Genomic DNA, 23,963 nt, shown 5'->3' on the forward strand with positions numbered 1-23,963 from the left:
CATCTAACTGGTTATATTGGGATTCTTATTCCAATAAACCAGGCCTCAGACAGCAGATTTGTGAACATTGCTAATACAGCGAAAAGTTTTCTAAGCAGTAGAGCACATGTGAGAAATAGAACAATAAGCCCCTGTGATTTGCCCTTATAGGTTGCAACAAGTTTATTTAATGTATATCTTTGGAAGGTTAGTATGAATGAGTCTCTGTGCTTTGTCTCTCATAAACGAGCCATTGTGTTAGAAAATAAGTCTCTATTGTGTTAACTATGATTACGTGTGTTTCATATGATTGGATAGAATTATTGTCAATATGTTTTGCTCTATGTATGACTGGCTGAAACCTAGGCTGAGATGCCTTTATGCTACCCTGTAATATGACGTTTCCTTGGCATTCCATTTGAATCAGAGAGCTGTAAACATACTCTGTCTCCATTGTCCTAACAATGTACTGAGACTGAAGTGTGAAATAAACAGCTCACGCCACTGATTCCGATTGTCCCGTTCTGTTCATGTCTGTATATAGTTTGCCAATAGCAATTGGGATAGTGCCCCCCTATTGCTAGTGTTGCTGGATAGCTAGCCAGGGCGTCCTAGAAGAACAATCATTCTCCAGTTGGACTGCTTCACCCAGAGAAACATCTGGGTTCAAGATGAAAAGGCTTTACTGTGTGCCTCAGTTTTGGATTTAGATACTTCACACACTAACTAGATATACAGAACTTCTGTAGATACAGCCTTCACCACATGCTAAATCAATGACATGTACATATTTTGTGTACATACATAAATATTCTTCGATTGTTACAGTGTAGACAGATGTGTACATTAAGCTTTAAAATAATTGTAAAATAATGTAATAATGTAACTTAAAATAAGTGTAAAATATTTCCTATAAGGCATTGGCACACCTCGTATGACATACTTTTTTTATATCTAGTTAATGAGTTCTTATATATACCTCTCCACAAAGATTTTAATCAATCTTACTGTTCACAGTCAATTTAGTAATAGCAGCTTTTAATGTCAACAAAGTTCATTTACAAACATAAAGAATTCTGAATCAGATCAGACGCAGTTGTTTTACATCAGCATCACAAATTCACCTGCATACTTGTACTCAATCTGTAGCTATGTTGCTCTCCATAACAAGGTAATTAATGAGAACTATAAAATCTAATGGACAACACTGATCCCCACAATCCCTGTTTGTTTTGAATACAATTGAAGAGAAGTAGCAGCACAGTACAGAGAATACTTACCTTGTAAAAAACACAGAATACCTGCTAAAAAAAGGGAATTGCTACTAGTCCCATTTGGATATTGTATAACTGGAACAGGGAAAGACACTAAATAATTTATATCAGACAAGACACAGATGGGCATTAAATAACCAGAGCATGAAATTTTCAGACAATAGCTGTACCTTTATGACAAAATGAATGCAAGACTGTAAACTGTGCTCTGTGTCTCTTCTCAGAAGTGAAGAAAGCCATAATGCTCCTAGGCTTTTTTTCAAAACATGTCCAGTAATGAAACTCTCATTAGGTAGTACAAAGCTTGCAGAATTGCTTGCTTCACTTTGGAGTATATATAAGTAAACAGACACTGGCACAGCCTCAAAACTCATAAAACAAAGGCATAGTAGTCATAATGCTAAAGTAGGAGAATGTAAATAATTGGTATTCTATTTTCTGGCAGTACAGCAGTAGTCTGAAAGGAAATGGAATACTGAAGGTCTGTAACTTGACCCGTAAGAACAAAAGGTTGTACTTTCCGGTTGTATTCCACTTAAGAGATGCTCTATGCACATTCTTCTTCCAGACATGTTTCCCAGGAAGAAAAAAATAATCTTTGGTTTGACACGCAATTGAGCCTACTATTTCTTTTTATAATACCCTTATTTAGGAGCCTTCTGTACACACAAAATAAAGGATTAGGCATACAGTCTCTGCCAGTCCTGCAACATGCTCACTAAGGAAGTCGTCAGACTCCACAACTACAGAGAACTATAATCACCTGTTATTAGAAGCTCTGTTAGCATATGATTAGGACAGTTAAGATACTCAAACCCCCTTTTGAGTGATAATATCCAAAGTAGCTTAAGAGAACGCCCAGCAAATAGCATCAGTAACGGCCGACTGGTTGTTGCATTACAATACCAATGGATGATCACATTACATAGCCTTCTCCAGAGCTTGTGGTGTTAGACTGACACCTGTGAGAAAATTCCCACAGATATGACAGCTGCCTTCTGTGTACAGTAAACATATACATATTTAAAGCACCTTTTGCCTTCTATGGCAATTTCCACAACTCGTTTGACTCATTCATCTTCCAGATAAGATTATTTCTCACACACTTCAACTTCCAGTTGTAATACAAGCTTAGTGAAGCAACATTCACAGTTGTGATTAGGTTTATTAGGTCTGTATTTCTTTGTATGTATCTGACTGAACTTCTTTCAAGTTTTGGCACTTTACCTATACACTGTGTGATTAGCCTTGCAGCTGAAATACTCCATAAATATTTAACAGATATCTTGTTACACTAAGTTCTGTAATATTGTTGACTTTTCTGTATAATTTATTCAAATTTCCCCACCTCTTCTTCAGTTTAACAGAAAATAATTTTCTGTTCTGGGGTTCTTCTGGTCTGAGAGTTCTCCAATAACTTGAAAAGAGGATTTTTATAATGTCTCTCAGGAGGGATGCAGAAGTAAGACAGATCCCTGTGTTAAAATTCTTGTATCTCTGCAAACACCACAAAGGAACTGTACAACTGTGAGCTGTTGATCTTGAGGGAATGGTTCCTCATCTTAGCTTCCTCATCTCTTTCAATAAACTCATCTTTTTCAATAAACTGGCCTGTTTTGCAGCTGCTGGTCATAAATTTACATATCCTATATAACAGAGAGAAACCAGCATCTGCAAGAAGCGTAACAACTGTATTTGGCACATAGCTATCCAGTATCCTATCCATCCTGTTTGGCTAGGAGACAAACTGAGAGCTTGTTTATCGATTACCTGCCCAGTACATGGTCTATGTATCCAATTTCTGTGCACCTCACCAGGGGTCACTTACACCACCTTACTGACATTCCTCAGCAGGGGCAGGGATGGGACACGTCAACTGTTCTTCTATTATAATAATTTAAAATATTTACACGCTGCACAGCCACTCTATTACACACACACGCAAATACTTACTGGTATACTAATGAATCACACCTACAACTTTTTGCAAAGATTGATACATTGTGGGGTTTCCAAGCATGAAAAAACCATAAATCTGTAGCCTTCTAGAATACAGACAACTGGAGGGCCTGTGGAGAGAATAAAAAAAAAAAAAAAAGGTGTTCCCTCTAAGTTTAAGCTCTCTCCAGAGACCATTCACTAACTTCAAAAGATACATGTTTGGCATTAACTAAAGGTCTCTTGGGAAAACGGTTTAAAAAATGTGTTAAACCAAGTGGTACTTAGAGAAAAGAGAGCACTGTGTAACACATAGTTACTGAGGTACACACTTATATATTTAATGTGTGAAAAATAAAGTGCTTTTTATCAGGTCTCAATGCAGGGACACTATAAAACTTTTCAACAACTGTAAAACAAATAGATACATAGAATACTGAATCAAACATACATGAAAACAGTGAACATCCTATCTGATTGATGCTGCAAGACAAAACATTCCTTCATATACATGGTATATACATATATATTCCTCTTTACTCAATATATTATGACAATATATATTTCAGAATTTTGTTAAGAGTCTAAAAAAATCGTACAAATATGGAACAAGGATCAAGCATAGAAATCCAAGACTGACAAAGAATTTGCTATGCCTGCCCACACCATCATTTCCACTCCTGGGAAAGATATGCCAGTGCTCTCTGCTGGGGTGCAGTGCCTCCACATCCTGCAAGGCGCTGTGAGCAGCAGCTGTGAAGTTGTCATCGCCAGTGGTGAGTAGATCAAATACACATGAGTAAAAATAGATGTCCTTCACAAGCATCTTCTCATGGCATTTGGTGGTGGCTGTTTCCAGTGTGTACCCTGATCGGGGATGAGATGCAGTACCCCAAGGAAGCAGCTTTCCCATCACAGGCAATGGCAAGTAGCCACTCTGATCAATACGTTCACTGGAAGGGCAGCCGTTTAGACACAGCTGCAGATCCTGGCTCTCCTCAAAGGCCATGATCAACTCCTGGGGCATGCGAATGGCCAGGGTCAGGTAGTGCCCAAGCTGGCGGATATACACTGTGGTTCCGATGTACCTTGCATGCATCTCAATATATTTGCCACTGACTTTCTCCACAATGTGCAAGCCCCTGGTGTTCTCATCTCCTCCACTTGTTGTACCATCAACAAAAGCTGCAGGCAAATCATCAGTCATTGCCTGATATACTTTCTGATCTGTACAGTCTTGGTATGATTTGAAGATAATAGTTATCTGTGGGGGAGGGGGAAAAGAGGGCAAAGTTAGTGGAAAGAAATCATCACCTCAATCCCTTTTCCATTTTTTAACTGAATATGTCTGGAACTGCCCACTACCTTAAAACCTGACAGTTGTCCACAACTCTCGCCTAAGGAAAGCAGCCTGTACACATGCTTAAAGCAGTATTTTACTGGATGGCATATGTTAGATTGTTGGTCTGGAAGTAAGACTATTAGCATGTGGCAACAGCCTTGCGGTCAGGAGAGGAAAACACTTCACATTTAATTAAGCATAACAACTACCTCCTGCCTCACACTTCCTTAACACTTTGGAATGCATCCTGCAATGACAGAGAAGCATAAAGACCGAGTAATTCCCACAATGCTGGCAACTATGGCAAAACCAGAATGAGACCATGCAAATCAGGCGAAGGTATAATCAGGACCAAGAACAACAACTAGTCAAATAACAGCTTAGGGATCCTGGATACAGTAGTCCTAGGAACTGGGAGATTTGACTTTAGAGGCCACTGTGCTAGAAAATGTGCCCACAAGAGAAACAATGCAAGACTGAAAGACACCCAGAGATGTGCCTTTGAAGAGTGAGTGACATTCAACATCAAAATCATAAGCATAAAGCAATTAATTTTTTTTTTTTTTAAGATTAGAACTAGCCTTTTAAACCTTTCTATTTATTGGAGTAGGTCACAAAAAAAGAAAAAGCAGGTCCTCCATTCTTACTTGAAGGGAATAACTAGGCTATATGGCAGATCAAGTTCAGAGTGTCTAGCAGCTTTCCTAAAACACAAATTAGAATTCACATCCAAGTATTACAAACAGATATGCTACTCCCTTTAGAGGAAGAATAACTAGAGGGGAATGACTTCTTGAAAAGCTCAAAAGACATTTTGCACCAAGAATAGATATTTTATAAATTATTTTCATAATTGATGGATTATATCAAATGATTTACAGTCTATGATTTAAGTAGTCTGCCATGAGACTCACATTACTTCAAAACATATCAGAAGGGATTTTTAAACTAAGGTTAAACTTAAAATCTGTTCCACAGCAACTTCACATTTTAATTTCAATTAACCATCACACTTCTGCACAACTTTTATTTCTGCCTCTCTGTTTTAAAGTAAAAGGAAAAGGTTAAATCAAGAGCCAGTTAAAAACAATTTGAATAAAACCTCTGCCCTCATTAGCGTCACCTCTCTACACCACTTGTATAAGACACAAGTCTTCCCACCTCTCTCCTTCCATTGCAACAATTTCTTCTTTGGAGTCTGCAGACGTATCCTAAGCAATATTACATTTATTTTCAATATTAGGTTAATCTCAGGTGGTTGATGCTTTGTCAGTGTTTGTCTCACAGCATGGACATTACTTACCATTTTGACTTCATATATTCTCACTAGTGCTGACTGGATTTTTCCAATGGTTCTTCCTTGCATTAATTAGTTATACAGCATAAGATGTATCAGCTATATACCTTGTGACCATCTGTAGTCAAGTAATTTGGTAAAGTGACGACTGTGAACCACAGCTGAGCTGGAATGCTTACGCCCAAAATCCAGAAAACACACAAGTGCCCCTGTTGCTGTAAAGATGATCACACAGCTTGGTTCTTAGTAAAGTAAACTCAGCAACCTACAGAAGAGAAACTTGAGGTCTCTCAAATGATTAATATTTCTGCATATAATCCAGGCCATAGTGCAGTAAAAGGCCTTTTATTTTGTGTAACACAGTTTGAATGAAACAGACTTCAATCTCAGCCTGCTCAGACAAAGAAGCATTGCTATTTCCTTGAGCACATTTGCACTGTTCTGCCAGGAAAGAATAATTTACACACCTACAGAAGTAAAGCTCTAAGTCTCCTTAGCCTGGAGCCAAAAAGAAGTCGCATTGTTTTAATGAGACACTGAACTGGCTGCTTGATTAAATATTTAAGCAAGGCACCTGGCAAAATTTATCAGGAAGCAGCTATCACATTGCTCTCTCCAGAACTCCCTCATTTACAAGAATGAAATGCACACAATTTCAGGACACAGAGAAGGAACAAGAAGCCTTCATCCTAATTTAAGATTAGCAATAACAATCGATGCTGAATGACAGCTGAAATACTATTAAATGAATAAAGGCCTCCATGGTGCAAGGACTCTCTAAACAGAGAATCAACAGAGACCATTAAGATTTTCCAAGGACATAATTGCATTTAAACATTGCAGCACAAGACATTGATTTTTAATATTCTATTGTATGTTGGGTAGCATCCATCTAATCCATAGGCCAGATTAGTAAAACCAGAGTGCTGCATGGGCTTTGCCTTATCACACATTCCTATCTCAGTATCATGCCCTGGTACTATAGATACTTCAGAACCTGTTGTGAAGGGAGATGAAGCACAAGGTCATTGCAGAGCTTTCTCTCTAAATTCCCAAGGTATCAGAGAGCATTAAAAAGTGAGAATGGTTATTTCTAACAAACTCATGTTATATATATTTATGTACCTACAGTACTTTTCATATTCTGTCTGGTTCCCAAGAACACCTTCACAAAGCTGCTTATGCAGTACTGTTTACAGACTAGATTAGCTGCTCTTTCTAAACTTAGGATGGAAAAACCCAAATGCCAAAATCTTCACATGAATAAAGATCTTTGAAATTATCAGTGTATCAGCCTTGTTCTTTGGGCACATACAGAGGTCTTCTGCAGTGAGGCACCCTGAAAGATGAAAGTAAAGGTTTCCAGAGGTTTGTTTATTGTATCTGAGGATACTATAAACAAACATCAGCTATAGAAAGATTACTAAACCAAAGAGGTGCTGGAGCAAGTCCAGAGGAGGGAAAAGGAGCGGGGGGGAAGGATCTGAAGCACAAGACTGATGAATACAGGCTGAGGGCACTGGGGGCGTTCAGCCTGGGGAAAAGGAAGCTCAAGGGAGACCTCACTACTCTCTACAAGTCTCTGGAAAGAGGTTCTAGCCAGGAAAGAGTCAGTCTCTCCTTTCAAACAGCAAGTGACAGGATGAGAAGAAATGGCCTTAAGCTGTCCTGTGAAGATTTAGATTGAATATTAGAGAAAATTTCTTCACTGAAAGAGTTGTCAAGTGCTGGAGCAGGCTTCTCAGCCTCTTGCATCATTATCCCCAAAAATGTTTTAAAGGTATGTAGACACGGCACTCACAGATTACATTTAGTGGTGGAATAGACAGTTTCCAACTGGACTCAATGATCTTAAAGGTCTTCTCCAACCTAAATGACTCTATTGCAGCCTCCAACGAAACTGTAGTATAAAGCTACTTCTACCTAATAAGACAAATTAATCTCTGCCTTAAGCAAAATGTCCATAAAGATGAAAAGAATAATGACGTGACAAGTCACCTGATCCTTCTATTTCTTAAAACATTTAGAACATTTATTTTCCAATTACCTTTTAATTATTTTTCTATTACACTGTACTCACTCTGCAATAATTTCCTGCAAAAATGAAACCATGCTACAAAAGAGACATTTAAGGTTTTTTGACTCTGGGTAAAATAACATTTATCCTCAAAATTCCTTTACCCTGTTGATAACACCAATTCCCAGGTTCCAAGGTTTATACCCAATAAATCACTACAGTGAAAAGCTCTGTAGTTTTTTTCCTTCTCTGTGTCATTAAATTCACTCTCTCACCCTCAAGCTATCTATTATAAAATACCTGGACAGGAAAACCCCCATTTCTAATTCATGCAAACAAGAAGACACCTCCAAACAAGAAGGGAAGCTTTCCATTGGCAAGCCTAAGCATCCCTGCCTCAGTTTATTGTCCCTGAATAGTCAGGGACAATAACTTTAGTGATATCCAGAATACCTGTCACAGGTGCAAAAGGCTATAAAGACTTTGTACTCCTCCAAATAAAGCACACAATAAATAAAAATTAAAAACCTCAATGTACTATTTCATGCACTATACAATACCCTTCCTACCTGCTCCCTGTAATAGACATTTATTCTCAGGGAATTCAAAACTCCCTCCAAGATAGGGGGAAGCTCTTTATCTACAGCTGCAGAAATCAAACATGAATAATGCCAGTGATCTACTCAAAACACGTGCAGGAAGTCTGTCAGAAAAAAAAAAAAAAGAAAGAAGAGCTTAAATTTAAACTCAGTTTCCCAGTTATCTGCTGATGATCTTCCTTTTCCATCTGAAAGGCCCTAGGATCCTATGCCAAGGGGCATAAGCACATCAGGCAAGCTCAAAAAACTGGAGTTTCAAAGTTTCAGCTAGACCACAGAACATAGAATAGCTCTGCTCATGGTGAAAGATACATGTTACTATGAGTAACACAAATGTGCAAAAGATCTACAAACAAATTGTGAAGAGCATTTTTGTAAGTATACAACTCTCACAAGATGTGGTCTTCCAATTAAGGGATTCAAGGGAAATTTTTCCTGCTTTTCATACTTTCATGCCAGATGCAAGTTGAGGGGTAGGGGAGAGGCAACATCCGTTTATTCCTCACATTCTTACTTGAAGCGTCGTCCTGGCATTCTCTTGTCCTTTATGAACTTACTGGATAGTCCTCAGGCTGCTGGGGTTCCCATAGTCTCTTAGGTTTTGGAGAGAGAAGAAAACTTCACTTATAAAGTTGCCTTCATTATCAAGTCCCTCAAAGATTGGTACAGCAGAAAGCTACCATAAAAGTGAAAAGTACTAACTCCTTACAAGGGCAAGGGAAAGTTTGCACATTTCAAAAGGAGAATAGGCTGAAGATTAACCATTCTGTTTCTACGGCTTCTTAAACCACTTCCCTAAAAAATGCATTCAGGAAAAATTAAATCTTCTACACTTGTTGTACTTCTTTTCATTAAACCTCTTTAGACAGGATTAATTAGGTTAGTATTTGCTTGGGCTTCTGTACAATTTAAGCTCAGCATATACCTTTGTTTTTATTTCCCATTAAACATCTATTTCAAATACGTGCAATGAAAAAACAGCCAAACTAACAAAAAGGAATAGTATGAAAACTTTTCATATGGTGAAGGTAGATGACCTATTGGATGCTCTCAGGTAGGGATTACTCTATGTAGATAAATGTCACTGAAGTGTAGCTCTTTAGAAATCCTTTAAGCTATCCGGTGACCAAAATAATTTAAGCACATCCAACAGCAGATAGCCAACCACAGTTAAAATGGAATACTTGCAGAGGAAAATGTTACTGGAGTGAATGAAGCAGTGGTAGTGTAGCTTAACAGGCCTTTTCTATTTCATTATAGTAGTATTTCTGCTCCTACTAGAGCATGTATCAGAGATATTAAAGCTTATCTTCTAAGTCACTTGTACATTCAAACAACCTTCTTTGCCTACAACAGGTGTGGTAAATTCTGTTATCTGTCAAAAAAAAGGAAAAAAGTTCAAGAACTACGCAACTGTGGTGGCGTGGTTTTCAGCTTTATTGTTTTTAGTTCTGTGCTTCAACATGTTTGCAATGTTCTGTTCCATGTACCCCTACATTATTCCCTAGTTGGTTTCACCCTACATTGTACCAACCCTCTCTATCAATCACCCTTGTTCCTGCCTCTTTTTCCAGACACTTTGATGTCAATCCCTGTAATTCTGCCCCTACAGCCTGTCAATCTTGGTAATCCTCACCCCTTTGTCTAGATTCTTCCATGTCAGTTACGTAATTTTCCTCCTCTTATTAGTCGGTTACATCTGCTCTCCTCCCCTCTCCTACTCCATTGGTTATATGATAGTTTAGTCCCCCCTTATGCCCCTCCCCAGTTGTTAACTATTGGTTGTTAGGCTGACTCCTCCCCGCAGTCAGCCCCCCTATATAAATTAATGTATCTACATACTCCTTGCATCCCTGTTGGTTTGCTTCTTTGTTATCATCTGTGGTCTCCTCTCATGGAAGGAATAAAAGCAACTTGGAAAGTGCAGCCAGAGAGTCCCTCTCTTTCTCCTTAACCACTCCCGCTCGACGAGGACGCCGGTTGCCTGCTCGGCCAGGTCACGAGAAGGGGTTCCTACCAGTGGCCAAACTGCTACCCTTGGCCCTAGCCTGTGGCTCAAGGTGGGGAGCAGCCACTTAAAGGCACGTGCCGAGGAAGGGGGTTGGAGCTAGCTGGCAGCCAGCGTCACCTCCTCTCCCGAGATCAGGGCACAGCATCATGCAACATGCAAGATATATCAGCATTAGAAATGTTTCTAGTATTGTAAATAATATATCTTGTTTCATTTGATTGCTTCTGCACACTTAGCTGCACTTGGGCAAATGACAGGGACTAGTGGAAGAGAAGAAAAAAATACCCAAATCAAAGAAAAAGAAAAAAACCCCTCTTATCAAGAATATATAAAGACAGAAGGCACACTTTTTAAAATCATACTTTCCCTCAGTATGTGCGTACATTTACTCCTGGTGTTCTCCTCTTTATTTCTTTGAAAAGACAAATACCAGCATAATGTGCTACCATAATCAATAATTTTCAGAATGGGGATAAACTTATGATCACCTATCTACTATAACCACACCCTAGCCATCCATACATTTTGTACACAAGAATCTCAACTTTTTCCTCTACTACTATCAGGAACAAGAAAATGAAGAAAATTCAGCGAGAGTTTAGTAAAACTGAGGATAAAAGCTTACTGCAGATTATGAAATGCAACTTTTTCTTCCACTTTAGAAAAAGCCACTGGAGGAGACTGCAGGAGATAAAAGTCTCTTTTGCAAAGCACACTCATATTACTCTCATTCCTTATTTTATACACCTTCAGAACTCATTCACAATGAAGACTGGTTTTGAAACTAGTATAAGTTAAGAACATGTAATTCTGAACTTTGGTCCAATCTCTGTTCATTCATCCAAGCATTGTCATTACTTCAATACTTCAGAACCCAGCACAAACTTAACAGTAAAACTGATTTTTCTATATTAATACTACTGCCCAGCCAACTCCACAGAAGATGCTCCACCCTACTGTGACAGACAACTCCTGCTCCTGAGTCCAGCAATTAAGAAAACCTACTTCCAGGTTTAACAACACAGTGAAAATTCTCTAGTGTAAATGTCTTGAGGCTGTGTACACATAGCCTGATGTAGCTTGACAATACAAGAGCTACGCTACCACAGTTTTTAAAAAAGCTCTTTCCCTCCAAAAGATCTTCAAATGCTTGATTAAGTAATTGATGGACACACTTGTTACCCACATCCAGCAGGAAGAAACATGGACTCTTCTTAAGTTAAAGAAATAGCATCAGTTATTAAATACTAGTGGACATATTCCTACTCAACACTCCTCAAAGTATCTGAGAGGTATACAATCCTAAGTCTTGCCTGTCTCAACAAAAGTTTAATATTCTTGGCACAATTTTAAGGCCACTGCTTGTTTAGTAAAGCTGAAGTACTAAGACCTTGTCACAAACATTTAGCTTGCTACCTCCTCTCAGTCCTCTTGTTTTGGCTCTGAGTAATCAGCATTTCGGTAACCAGTTTTGTTTTAGCTGTGAAGTTTAGAAAATTAATAAAAAGAAGACACATATATTCTTTCCATCTTTAAATTCCCTTCCAATCCAAAGCATTGTATGGTTTTTTAAAACTTCTAATTAGTGCAGAGGCAGTCACAGATGTTCAATGATCAATAACTGTTTAAAGCGTTACATCAGTATAATTACAGGCTTGTGTGGTGATATGCACAGGTTTTCTTGTCTTAAGCAGGAGCAGAGGGAAGAAACGAACCTGTTTTGTTTGCTCACTAAAGAAGATGCTAAGAGTTTTACTTTTTTATACTCCTGCATAGAAGATTCTGAAGCTAATACACTTCTTCACCGTTAAGAGCTAAATGACTTACTTAACTGTCTTGGCCTTTTACTTCTGCATGCATGCACAGTGCAGAAAAATAATCTGTACCTTGTTTGTAGCAGTAGCGCGGGATCCTGGGACCACAGGCACATTGGTCACTTGCACTGATAAGTATTTATTGTCTATGAGGGGCCAAGCGCCTTCCACTTTGCATGTCTGGAAGTGATCCTTAAAAGTCCTCAGATGAGGATCCCCAAACAAACCACAAAACAGGTAAGTAGGAGGAGGTATCTCCTCTCCCCCCTGATGTTCTCTTGCTTCTGTGTGGCCACTGTAGTTGCAAAGATCATGGGTCATTTCAGAGTTGGTGGAGGATGTGGGTCCATTTTTGGTACAGTTTCTCTGGGTCATGAGATCACCAATCCCAAGCACTGCAGAATGGTAGACTAGGTTTCCACGGCATACTTTGGCATTGCGATAGGTACACACAGAGTATGCCCGCAGGGCCTTGCAGAATTCCAAATCAAAGTCCTCAAGAGCTGCGTTTAGATGTGAGGTAAAGGATACAAAATCAGTGGTGCACTTCTGGATTCCACAAGATGTGTGCAGCTCACAGTCACCTAAGCACAAAATAGACAGCAGAAAGACATAAAGCAAACCTCCTCAGTGGCAATCCCCCTTTCCACTCCCACAAGTACCATAGAAAACTACTTAAAAGAAACTTAAAAGTGCTCACCCATTAGGGAATCATTGCATTTTAGAAAAAAGAAAGGTTGAAAGATAGAAAGATAACAATGGAGCCTATCTCAGATGACAGGACTCATGATGTCTTAATCCATTACTTCATATTGTCCACACGAAAATTAAGAGCACTGAGTCCTATCAAGTACAAGCCAAATATTTTTTATAGATACTATTTAAAAAAATATAGATTTTTTAAATAAGATGATGATGCAGTTCTCTGTTTAAATTAATCACTTAGCCAATAAGAAAGTCTTCATTTCGTCTTGAAGTGCTTTACACAATTCACTTAATTTTTATATAAAATTCTGTCCCTCCGAAGAATGTGGTAAAGGCAACAAAGCAATGTTCTTTAGACATTGCTTATATGTTAGATGCCAAATGTCTAAAAATGTTTAGACAAAAACTAGACTGAATAAAGCAAAAACCAAGTTCTCTTTTAGAAACCAGGGTGGGGGAGAATGGGTAGGTAAGCGGACAAGCAGTTTGCTTTATTTCCCTGGTACTGCCATAGCTAAAGCTTCACTGCTCATTTTTTTGGGACTAAAGCATGAAAAAACCCAGCTGTCTGAAGCACAAGTTTTCAGCTAACACACCTATACATTGCAGAACTTACTAGGGGCAAAAATTAAATGAACAAGACACACTAAGAGCAACAGAACCCCACTTTTCACACAGGTTAAAACCAGGAGGACCCCAATCTAGGAGAGATCACATTTCCCGCCATCTAAAGAGAAAACAGACCTTCATAAAGAATAGGTGCACAACTTCATGCAACAGCTGTTCAAGCGTGCAAAACTATCTACTAAAATTCATCTGTGGGAACATTTAACTGAAATTTTCCACTGTCATAAAGCAGGTTTTGAATGCCACAAAGACACACAGAAAAGTTAAAAAAAAAAGGGAAAACAAAATGTATAAGAAACTCCGAGCCATGAGAAGTGGAAAATAGCCTGAATAACAACATTTTTCACTTTTAAACAGCTGTTTTCAGCAATGCACCCAGTGATAAGAGAATATCATCATTTTCTTTGCCTGCCCCTTAGCTGACCTTCCTGAGTCAGTATTGAGGTGACTTACTCTGCATACCCAAACCATGAATTTATAAGAGCACTGTTTTGCCAGTGACGCATACCTAACACAAATCCGTCAAAATCCCAAGACAACACTAAGTTGAATGAGGAATCCCCCACCTACAGCTAAGTATGACCATGACTCGTGTAGGTAAAGTAAAAATTTCTTTGTGCAAGCCATACATACCTCTGCACAATACGGGAAAAAAAACCCTAACAAGAATCAACTTCTGTTTCCAGATACACAAAAAAGACCCATGCCAAGCAAAATGACAGAGGGAATACTGGGTTTAGAGCCAGACTTTCAAAGCATCAAAACTTTTATTTCCCTTTAGTTGTATTCATAATATTATTTTAATCACAAATAAATCAGGCTAGCTGAGCAAGTCTGCTAAGTTATCAAACAGTCCAATAAAACACAGAATGACAGAATTTTTAGGGCTGGAAAGGACCTCTGGGGATCATCTAGTCCAACTCCTCTGCCAAGGCAGAATCGCTCGAACTAGGTGACACAGGAACGTGTCCAGGTAGGGTTTGAATGTCTCGAGAGAGGGAAACTCCCTGACCTCTCTGCCAGCCTGTTCCAGTGTTCTGCTACCCTTGATGCAAGGAAGTTCTTCCTAATGTTGAGGTGAAGCTTTTTGTATTTCAGTTTATAGCCTTGTTCCTCTTCTTGCCGCTCGGTACCAATGAAGAAATCTGGCACCATCCTCTCGGATGGAGATATTTATACGCACTAACGAGATTCCCTCTCGGTCTTCTCTCCTCTGGACTACATAGCCCCAGCTCGCTAAACTCTCCTTCATGAAAAGCTCTACCGGAAGGGAAAGGACCCGCCAGCTCCTCGAGTCTGCGCGCACACGGCTGCGCTCCTGTCCCTCCGAGCCCCCCACTCCCGGTACCTGCGCCCAGCAGCAGCAGCAGCCCCAGTGCGGCGAGCAGCCGCCGCAGAATGGCGAGCGGCGCCTCAGCCCTGGGGGCGCGAGAGGGCACAGCGCTCCCCATGCCCGACCATGCAGGTTCCCGGGCTGGCGGAAGGACGGCGCCACGGCATGAGGCGGCGGAGGCGCGGGCGAGCGGACGACGTTTTCCACGGTGCTTCCCCCCTCTGCCTCCTCCTACAGGGGCGCAACCGCAGCCACAGCAGCAGGGCGTGACGCGACGCGCACAAATAGATCCCCGATGGGGGGGGGGGGGGGAAGCGGCGCCGGCGCCTGCGCCCGCTCATCGTCCGCCGCGCCCCTCCCGCTGCGTCGCCTCGTATTGGCTACCTGAGCTGTCCGTCACGGCTGGCCCCGGCGCCCGACTCGCCCGCCGCCGCCGCCGCGTCAATAACGGTCGAGTGCGCCCGCACAACGAGCCGCGCCCCTGAGGCGGGAGAGGTCGCGAGAGGCCGCCGGGACAGGGCAGGGAACAGCGCCGCGATAGGAAAGGAAATACTCCCGGGATAGGATGGGGTACACCACCAGGAAGAAGAGAGGGCGTCCCGCCGGAATAGGAACACCTCTGGGATAAGAAAGGGGGCACCGGCAGAATAGGGCAGGGACACCTCAGGGATTGGACGGGGAAAACTTCCGGCGCAGACAGGGGACACGGCCGAAGAGGGCAAATGCTGGGTGCACTGCTGGGAACAGGGCAGAGGGTACCAGGGGAGCAGAGCAGATGGCAGCACAGGGACAAGGGTGGGTCACAGAACACCGAGACAGAGCAGGGGACATCGCCGAGGTGAGAATTAGGAAAAGAATCTGGAGGAGAAGATAAATGCCATCATGTCGGGATATTTTTTGAGCATCCAAGGGTAAATTTCCCTTTGAATATGTCATTAAGAAGCTAACAGCAGGAACTACAGCACATCTCAGGTGTAAGTAAAAACACTGCTTTCAGGCTGTTTGTTTTTCCAATCTGTTTCTCCTTTCCAGCAAAGATATTTCATACTGCTAAGACTAGACTGGCTGAGGCCAATTGGTCGAGGTTCAGTGAGGCCAGGTGCTGGGTCCTGCCATTGGGTTACAATGCCTGGAGTGCTACTGGCTGAGGCAGTGGCTGGAAGGCTGTATGGGGAAAAAGGCCTGGGCATTCTGCCTGGCAGAGCTGAACATCAGCCAGCATGGACCCAGGAGGCCAAGAAGGGTCTCCTGGCTTAGGTCAGCAGTAGTGTGGCCAGCAGGACTGTCCCCCTGTACTCAGGACTGGTGAGGTCACTCTTCAAATCCTTTGTTTAGTTTTGCACTGCTCATATCCAGAAAGACATTGAGGTGCTGGAGGGAATCCAGAGAAGAGAAACAGACTGTGGGGAAGGGTCTGAATCACAAGTCCTCTGAAGAGTGGCTGAGGGAGCTGGGGGTGTTCAGCCTAGAGGAAAGGAGGATGACTTTCTTGCTCTTTACAACTCACTGAGAGGAGGTTGTAGTCAGGTGGGGATGGGTCTCCTGCTATATCTCAAATGAAAGGACAACCGAAAATGGTGTTTAGTTGCACCAAGGAGCCAGCACTGGTGATTCTGTGATATGGTTCTTCAGGAAAAGCATGGACAATAAGAAAACCACAAATACAAATCAGACAAACGGATTCCCCTGAATTTCTCTTTATTAGAAAATTTCTGGAAAATAAATATCCAAGACATAAACTGTTCATTTTATCAACCACATCTGAAAAAAAACCAACCAACAAACCAACCAACCAACCAAAATACCCCAACCCCAAAACTCTGGGCTTCAGTAACCATTAAAACTAAGGTAAATTGCCACAACCTAGAAAGAAGCCCTTTGGCTTCTTCTGTAGGTCACATAGTATTCATTAATCTAGTTGGGGCTTTGAGAACTATCATCTATGGTTTCTTTTTTCTTCAATGCTCTTAGAGAAATATTCCTGCTGTTCACCTCTACTAAGAGACAACACTCTTCTTTTTAATTTCCTTTTGCTCATATAAAAATTTAATTTTTATAATGTAGTTACAGGTACTTGCATTCCTTGAAGCTGTCTTTGACTGTGACACTGTCACAACAAGGGTACATGTTTCTTTTGGAGGCTCATAAAGGCTCACCCTGTCTCTTCTCCCTCTGTTCCAGAAGTAGCTGTATTAGTGCAGTTGACTTCCTGTCTATCTTCTTTCTCAGAGGGGTTTATCCTACAAGATCCATGCCACAGCAACACACCTGGTCACAGGCTTTGTTTGGGTTCTGGCTGAACTGTGGCCAGATCTGAGCAGAGGCAGAATCTTCTCATGCTGAACTACATTGTATAGAAAGTTCTACAGCCTTAGTTGTTCATGATCCTGTTCTTACCACTTATATCTATAAATAGCTTACCTAAGAAGATACTTCATTGCAGGTCATATGGCATATTTCTTTTCTCTTAGGATTGAATATTGTTACACTGCTATGGACTTTTTTTACTGCAGCAAAAAGTACAAAGAAAACAAGATAATTGACAGCGTGATATATATAATTATGTTCCCTTAACTAATGCTAATTCATTCTACAAGCATAGCTATTGATTTCTGTAACCAGATTATGTTTTCCTATATCATGCTGGTTTATGTAAATCAGAACTAAAACTGAGTGATTTTACCTATATCAAGAAATTTTTCTCATTATATATAATAGTCCTAAAGATTTTTAAAAGTGTTCAAACACCCAGCTAATGCAGTAAAAATTCCCTAGGAGTAGGAGGATAGGCAGCTTGTAAAGGGTTTTAAGGCTGAGGCAAAACTATCTTCCTTGTCTGAAACTGTCTGAAAAGTGTGAAGGGCCATATTTTAAAAATAATTTCTCAGAGAGTACACAAATCTACAAATGCATTGTGGATCTCATGGTGGATCTCTCACACAAGGGGTGTCTTGGACTCCAAAGTAATAACAGGTGTAAATATACCTGAAGAATTGTTACACTGTATGTGGGGTTGCTTTATGTTCGTCTGCTTGTTGTGTGAGAAAGTAGTGGTGGCCTGAAAGAAATAAATTGTCCTCTTGGATTGGGGGTTTCTTTCCCTTTCTCAAAGTTACACTTGGAATTGTAGCTTTCCTTAGCAGGCCCTTGCAGTGAGTTTTCCCTGAATGTGTGGCTCCACTGCCTATCCAAACCCGACAGTTTATTTCCCTGCCTTTTTGGAACTGGGGGATCTCTGAGGCATGCCTGCGTATTTTCCTCCAGTCCCTATCATGACCCATTGCCAAAATCCTCCTGGATCCTAAGGTCAGCATCTGCTAATAGCTTCAAATACCACAATTCAATACCCTATTCAGTTTAAAAGTTTTATTGATTATACAGTGCTGGCAACCGTGGTGCTTATATACAATTACCAGTTTCATTTAAGAGCTAACTACAAATTGGTATAAATGTACTGACCATATATAAAGATACAAATATCACTTTCAGTTCACACAATCAAATGTATTGCAGGTTATAAAATAATACCTACATACATATGTATACACAGAGACAATCAATTGAACTATCTAAATATCCACAAAGCAATAATCAAATTATCAGAATGAATCATGTGAGACTCTGTAGTGGTTTGAATTTATTTTATTGATTCCTTGTTAAATAGTTAGTTCTGTTGTACCCCCACATTCTCCCTGAGCTGGTTTATCCTTGGGTTTTACCCTCCCTCAAAGCTGTCCCTCATGCCATTCCCTGCCTCTTGTTCCAGCTCTTTCCCTGCCTGTCAAGGCAACCCAGCCCTTGACTCCCAAACCTTCTCTGCGACTTAAACCTCGGGCCAATCCCTGTATACAACACCCCTCTGAAATCCCCCTACTCCTCGAAGCCCCGTTGACCCATGTGACCCATCCACTCCACCCCCCTATCCCAATTGGCCCCAGACGCTCATTCCTCCCCTGAGGATTCCCTATTGGTTAGCTGTTTGTATCCACCCCCCTGACTTGTATCTGTACAAAACCCCTTGGGAATACAATTTGGGGGTTTTTCTCCTTCTCCTTTCAACTCGATTAAATGCTCCTTGTGGAACCTCAAGACAGGGAGCCTCTTCCTTTCTCCTCTGCCTGGTTTCTGTCATGGCTTGTGTCTGGCACTTTAGAGCAAGTGGCTCTAAAGGTTCTGCCTCTGGTATATCCTCATACTGAGGCAGTTCCCATTTCTGGCGCTGGAGTTCTAAGAGCTAGCCTGGGTTCCAGCAGCCACCTCAATACTCCATGTTTTTTTAAATGCAGGAAAAAAGCCCATTCTTCATTCACACAACACATTTTTATGCAGTTTTTACAGACCTTGTGTACAACTTTAATTGATAATAGCTTTCTCGACTATTACTCTACTGGTTAGTAAAAGGTATTTTACTTGTCCATCAAGTCTCTCTATTTTTAAATTGTTTATATATTTTCTTCACTAACTCTCTGGGATAAATTTAATGTTAATGCAGGTGCTAGTTGTTTTTTCACCCAGGAATAGATCATTATTGAACTATTCACCCAGGAATAGATTGTTAATGAACTATTCATACCAAGATTATTTTCGCATGGGAACTTGCAAAGTACTGGGTGCGCTTAGAAGAAATGACAGGCCAGCCATCGATCTAGCAGAGCAGGCCTGATTTTATGAGGCTTTTCTTCATCATTTTTCTACCTGACTTCAACATTAAACTGTACAACTCTACACAGCTTTACATAGAACTCCATATGTATATATAAGCATAACAATTTATGTAAATATATTGACATCTGTGTAAATATAACAGTTTACATGGTGAGCTTGTACATAAATACGCAAATACTAAAGTACCTATCTAAATCTCTGTATACTGTAACTAAGTGTATATAATGGTGCATAATTTGAAATACAACTCTTGACATAGAGAAACATAGGTATATATAGACAGAAACTTAGATGAATATAGATATGGAGAGAACAAGATATAGACAGAACCCAGCTGGCACATTTCCCTATGATTCCCCTCAGTTGCTTCCTCCTTTCCAGAACAGTCCTTCTGGAAACAGCAGACAGAGATTTAGGAAACAAAGGAAGTACTGAGTCATCTCCACCATCCCCTTAGCCTCGCCAGAGTCTCAGCACACATGCAGTTCCCCCAGTCCCTTCAGACCCTCCAAGCCCATCCTCCCCCACAGTGCTGCCATCCCCCTCAGTGTCCCCAGTGCCCGGAGCCCCACCACCTCTCTCAGCCCAGGCCATTTCTTCCTCCTCAGTCACTGCCATCACCATCAGCTCTCCCAGACCCCTCAGTTTCACTGCTTCCTCTCAGCCTCCACAGCCATACCATACTCTCAGTGCCACCATCACCACCCACAGCAGCACCATGCCTTCAGTCATGGTGTCCCCTGTGACAACCTTGTTATCCTTAGCTGTACTGGTCCTTTAGCAGCTCCCTGGTGGCTTGAGCCCAGATACTCCCCAGGGAGTCGGTGCCTGGTGCCTCTGGTGGTTCCTTCCACTCCTGTCACGTATGGGTAGCAGGGACCTGGGGCTGAAACTACTGCTCAGCCCGGCCTGCCTGCCAGCCCAGACCCCCACCATAACAAGAGGGGACAGAGGCAGCAGAGTGGGGAAAGAGGTAAAAAACCAGCATATAACTCCACAAATATCAATACCTAAATATCTGTAGACATAGAATTCTAGAAATACAGGCCTCTAGAATTATAACCTCACCTTTCGGAGTGCTTATGTGACGTGTACATCAGGTGGGGTTGTACTCTGCCACAGATTGCTACATAGCATGTAGCTCACACACCGTCAACTTTCTGGAAGGTGGCTTCTGATGTGGGTCTTTGCTGGTGCAGGATATCCAGCAGCTTCTGCAGGAGACACAGGATGCAGGGACTTGTCTGAGGAGCTGTATTGGAATATGAATCCCAATATAACCAGTTAGATGGTGCCTGGGCCAGTTCTGACCCTCGCTGCTGGGCCAAAGGCAGCACTGTGGTGCTTTACCCCAGAGATACCTTGGCTGCTGGAGAGTGCAGCGGGGCAAGTCCAGGCTTGTCAGGACTCCGTTTACCTCAGGAGAGAGAGCTTCTGGCGATGGTGGAGAGAAAGAAGGAGTGGATTCTGCTGGAAGGTTATATCCAGATGTTTATTCCATGGGTGCAGAGGTCTGCACTGGGACAATTCTTCCAAAAGAATAAGGCCGCATGGTCTCATTAACATTTTAAGCTCAGGGCAGGGGAAGGGGAGGGGACAGGTGAGCCACCAACCAGGTGAAGGGGCAGGGTCTCAAGGGACTAGGGACACCTATCACACGACGCCTTGCTGGTATGTTAGCCTGATTGACAGGGCACACTCAGCGAGGGGCGAGGGGGAAGGGAGAAGGTAAAACAGGACATTGCAACACACCACAACAGAGCTCCCCCTAGTTTTGTTTAAAAAGAAGAGGACTGTGTTTATGGTGCAGAATGATTGCCAAACCATGGTTGGTAAATCGGTTCTTCTTCTACAGGAGGGTCAGTGTTTTCCACTGAGGCCTCTAGGTCCTCCACTGGAGCACTGAGGGCTTCCAAATGGTAGACCTCAGGAGGGGGAGATGAACTTGAGATTAACTTGAGAACCATGCGTTTGATTAGTCCAAAAACAATGCTAAAAACTACAATAACTATAACTAAAATAAACAGTACTAAAATTACAGTTTTCAGAATAGATTCCAACCAGCCCGAGAGTCCCCAGCCATTGAAAAGTCCATTCAGCCCGTTGTCAGTTTCTCTGTTGATGTCTGAGAGCCTTTGTCAAGGCAGTCCATATGTGGTTTGGGCTGCGGTAGGAGATCGCAGGTGGGATGATCACGAGTAGGACGAGAAGCAGGCTCGGTTTCATGGCATCTCGAAGCTTCACACGAACAGTGGGATCTAAACTGGTACAAGGAACTTGAGACAGACATATATTACAAGCTATTCAAGATAGGAGGCTTAAATGGAATTTCCTCTAGAGAACGCGTGCGGCGTTTTCTTCTCCAGGCAGCGTGAGCAACCTGGGGCGCTTCTGCAGATTTCTCTGAGACTTTGGGAACATAGGGCTTTACCCATTTGGAAGGAACCCACCTTAAACCAGAGGGGGTGGACACACAGGCGTATCCACGTCCCCAAGTAACCAATTTGTAAGGTCCCACCATTTTCCAAGTCTCAGGGTCTTTTACTAAAACCGGAGGTTTTTCTTTTATCAACCTGTGACTGCTCCCCCTGAAGTGGCATAGGATGGGTGGGTTCAGGCTGTCAAAAGAACAATTCAGAAAATTGATTGTGAATAGTGCCCTGGATAACCGGATGTGGGGAGGTTCTACCTTCAGAACCTGTTGTTGCTGGTCCAGGACTCTTTTAATATCACGGTGAGTTCTTTCTACAATGGCTTGACCTGTAGGGAAGTAGGGGATGCCAGTTTTGTGCTCTACTCCCCATTGCTGCAGGAAGCTCCCGAATTCCTTGGATTTATAAGCAGGTCCATTATCAGTTTTCAGCTCCTTGGGGATGCCCATGAAAGAAAAAGCCTGTAAGAGGTGCTTAATAGCATCAATAGATGATTCTCCTGTGTGGGCAGAAACATAGACCACTCCAGAAAAGGTACCTACACTAACATGAACATATTTCTGCCGTCCAAAAGCCTGTATGTGTGTTACATCTGTTTGCCACAGTTCACAACTGTTCAGTCCTCTTGGGTTTGCTCCCGTACTCACTGTAGGGAGTGCATGTTGTTGGCAATTTGGGCACGTGGCCACAATCGCTTTGGCCTGTTCTCGGTTGATGTTAAACTGGCGAACCAGGCCAGGTGCATTTTGGTGGAAAAGCTGGTGGCTGATTTTTGCCTGTTCAAAAACATTTGGGAGAGTGGCCATCACTGCAGGTGCAGCAAGAGCATCTGCCCTTCTGTTGCCTTCAGCGATAAACCCTGGCAAGTCAGTGTGTGACCTGACATGCATCACATAAAAGGGTTGCTCTCGGTGAGTGACTAACTTTACCAGTTTGGAAAGCAATTCAAAAAGTGTGATGTTAGATACATCTTGCAGTATTGCTTGATCTGCCCTGGATACTACTCCTGCTACGTATGCAGAGTCTGTAATCAGATTAAATGGTTCTGAGAACCTTTCAAAAGCCCTAACAACCGCAGCCAATTCAGCAACCTGAGGTGAACCTTCCACCTCAGCAATGTCCGTCTCCCACTGCTGGGTTTGAGGATCTTTCCAAGTCATAACAGACTTGTGGGACCTCCCGGACGCATCTGTAAAGACAGTTAGAGCCCTTTTTAAAGGTCTCCTACTTAGAGCAGTTCTTAATTTTAAAGTAAATTGAACATCTTGTTCAAACAATTTGCAAGCGGGCCGTGCTACCGAAAATTGTCCTGAGTAGGAATCCAGAGCAAACTGCAACACTTCATTTTCTTGAAACAATTGTTCCAATATTTTCATAGTATTTTGACCTGATTTTAACTCAACTGGAATGTGAATACACTTAAAATCACATCCTGCTAACTCCCTGATCCGGGTCCTTGCTTTCCGGATCAGTTCTGCTATCAGCTCCTGAGGCTTTGTCAGTCTCTTGGACCTTTTGTGACTGAGGAAAACCCATTCTATGATCAAGAGAGAGTCCCTCTGGTCCCGGTCCTTTTTTGGTGTGTCCTTTGCCTTAGGTGTTTGTTTTTCCTCCCACTGGAAAATAATTCCATGGAGGTGTGGCAACTTACCTAGGATGATAAATTTGAATGGCAGGTCAGGCCGGCATCAGTGGGCCTGTCTTGTGGACATTGCAATCTGCACCTTTTCTAGAGCTTTCTGTGCCTCTGGGGTAATAGACCTAGGAGCACCTGGGTCCTCTCCCCCTTTCAATAAATTGAAAAGAGGGGCAAGGTCTTCATTAGTCAGACCAAGCCATGGTCTTACCCAATTCAAAGACCCACACAACTTGTGGACATCCGCAAGGGTCTTGATCCTTGGATTGATTTCTAGTTTTTGAGGAACAATGG

General features: G+C 41.9%; 1 protein-coding gene across 1 annotated transcript; it reads right to left on the reverse strand.

Annotated features, from left to right (window-relative positions):
- Positions 1-1,000: 1,000 nt before the first annotated feature.
- On the reverse strand, positions 1,001-15,255 carry RGMB (repulsive guidance molecule BMP co-receptor b). Its single transcript, XM_074533229.1, has 3 exons — positions 14,952-15,255; positions 12,344-12,855; positions 1,001-4,455 (listed from the first exon to the last, which is right to left on the reverse strand). Exons 1-3 carry the CDS (start codon positions 15,052-15,054, stop codon positions 3,757-3,759), a joined length of 1,314 nt encoding a protein of 437 aa, XP_074389330.1. The 5' UTR covers positions 15,055-15,255; the 3' UTR covers positions 1,001-3,756.
- Between the last annotated feature and the right edge of the window lie 8,708 nt (positions 15,256-23,963).

The sequence above is a fragment of the Zonotrichia albicollis genome, chromosome Z (genome assembly GCF_047830755.1).
Source record: "Zonotrichia albicollis isolate bZonAlb1 chromosome Z, bZonAlb1.hap1, whole genome shotgun sequence".
Lineage (NCBI taxonomy): Eukaryota > Metazoa > Chordata > Aves > Passeriformes > Passerellidae > Zonotrichia > Zonotrichia albicollis.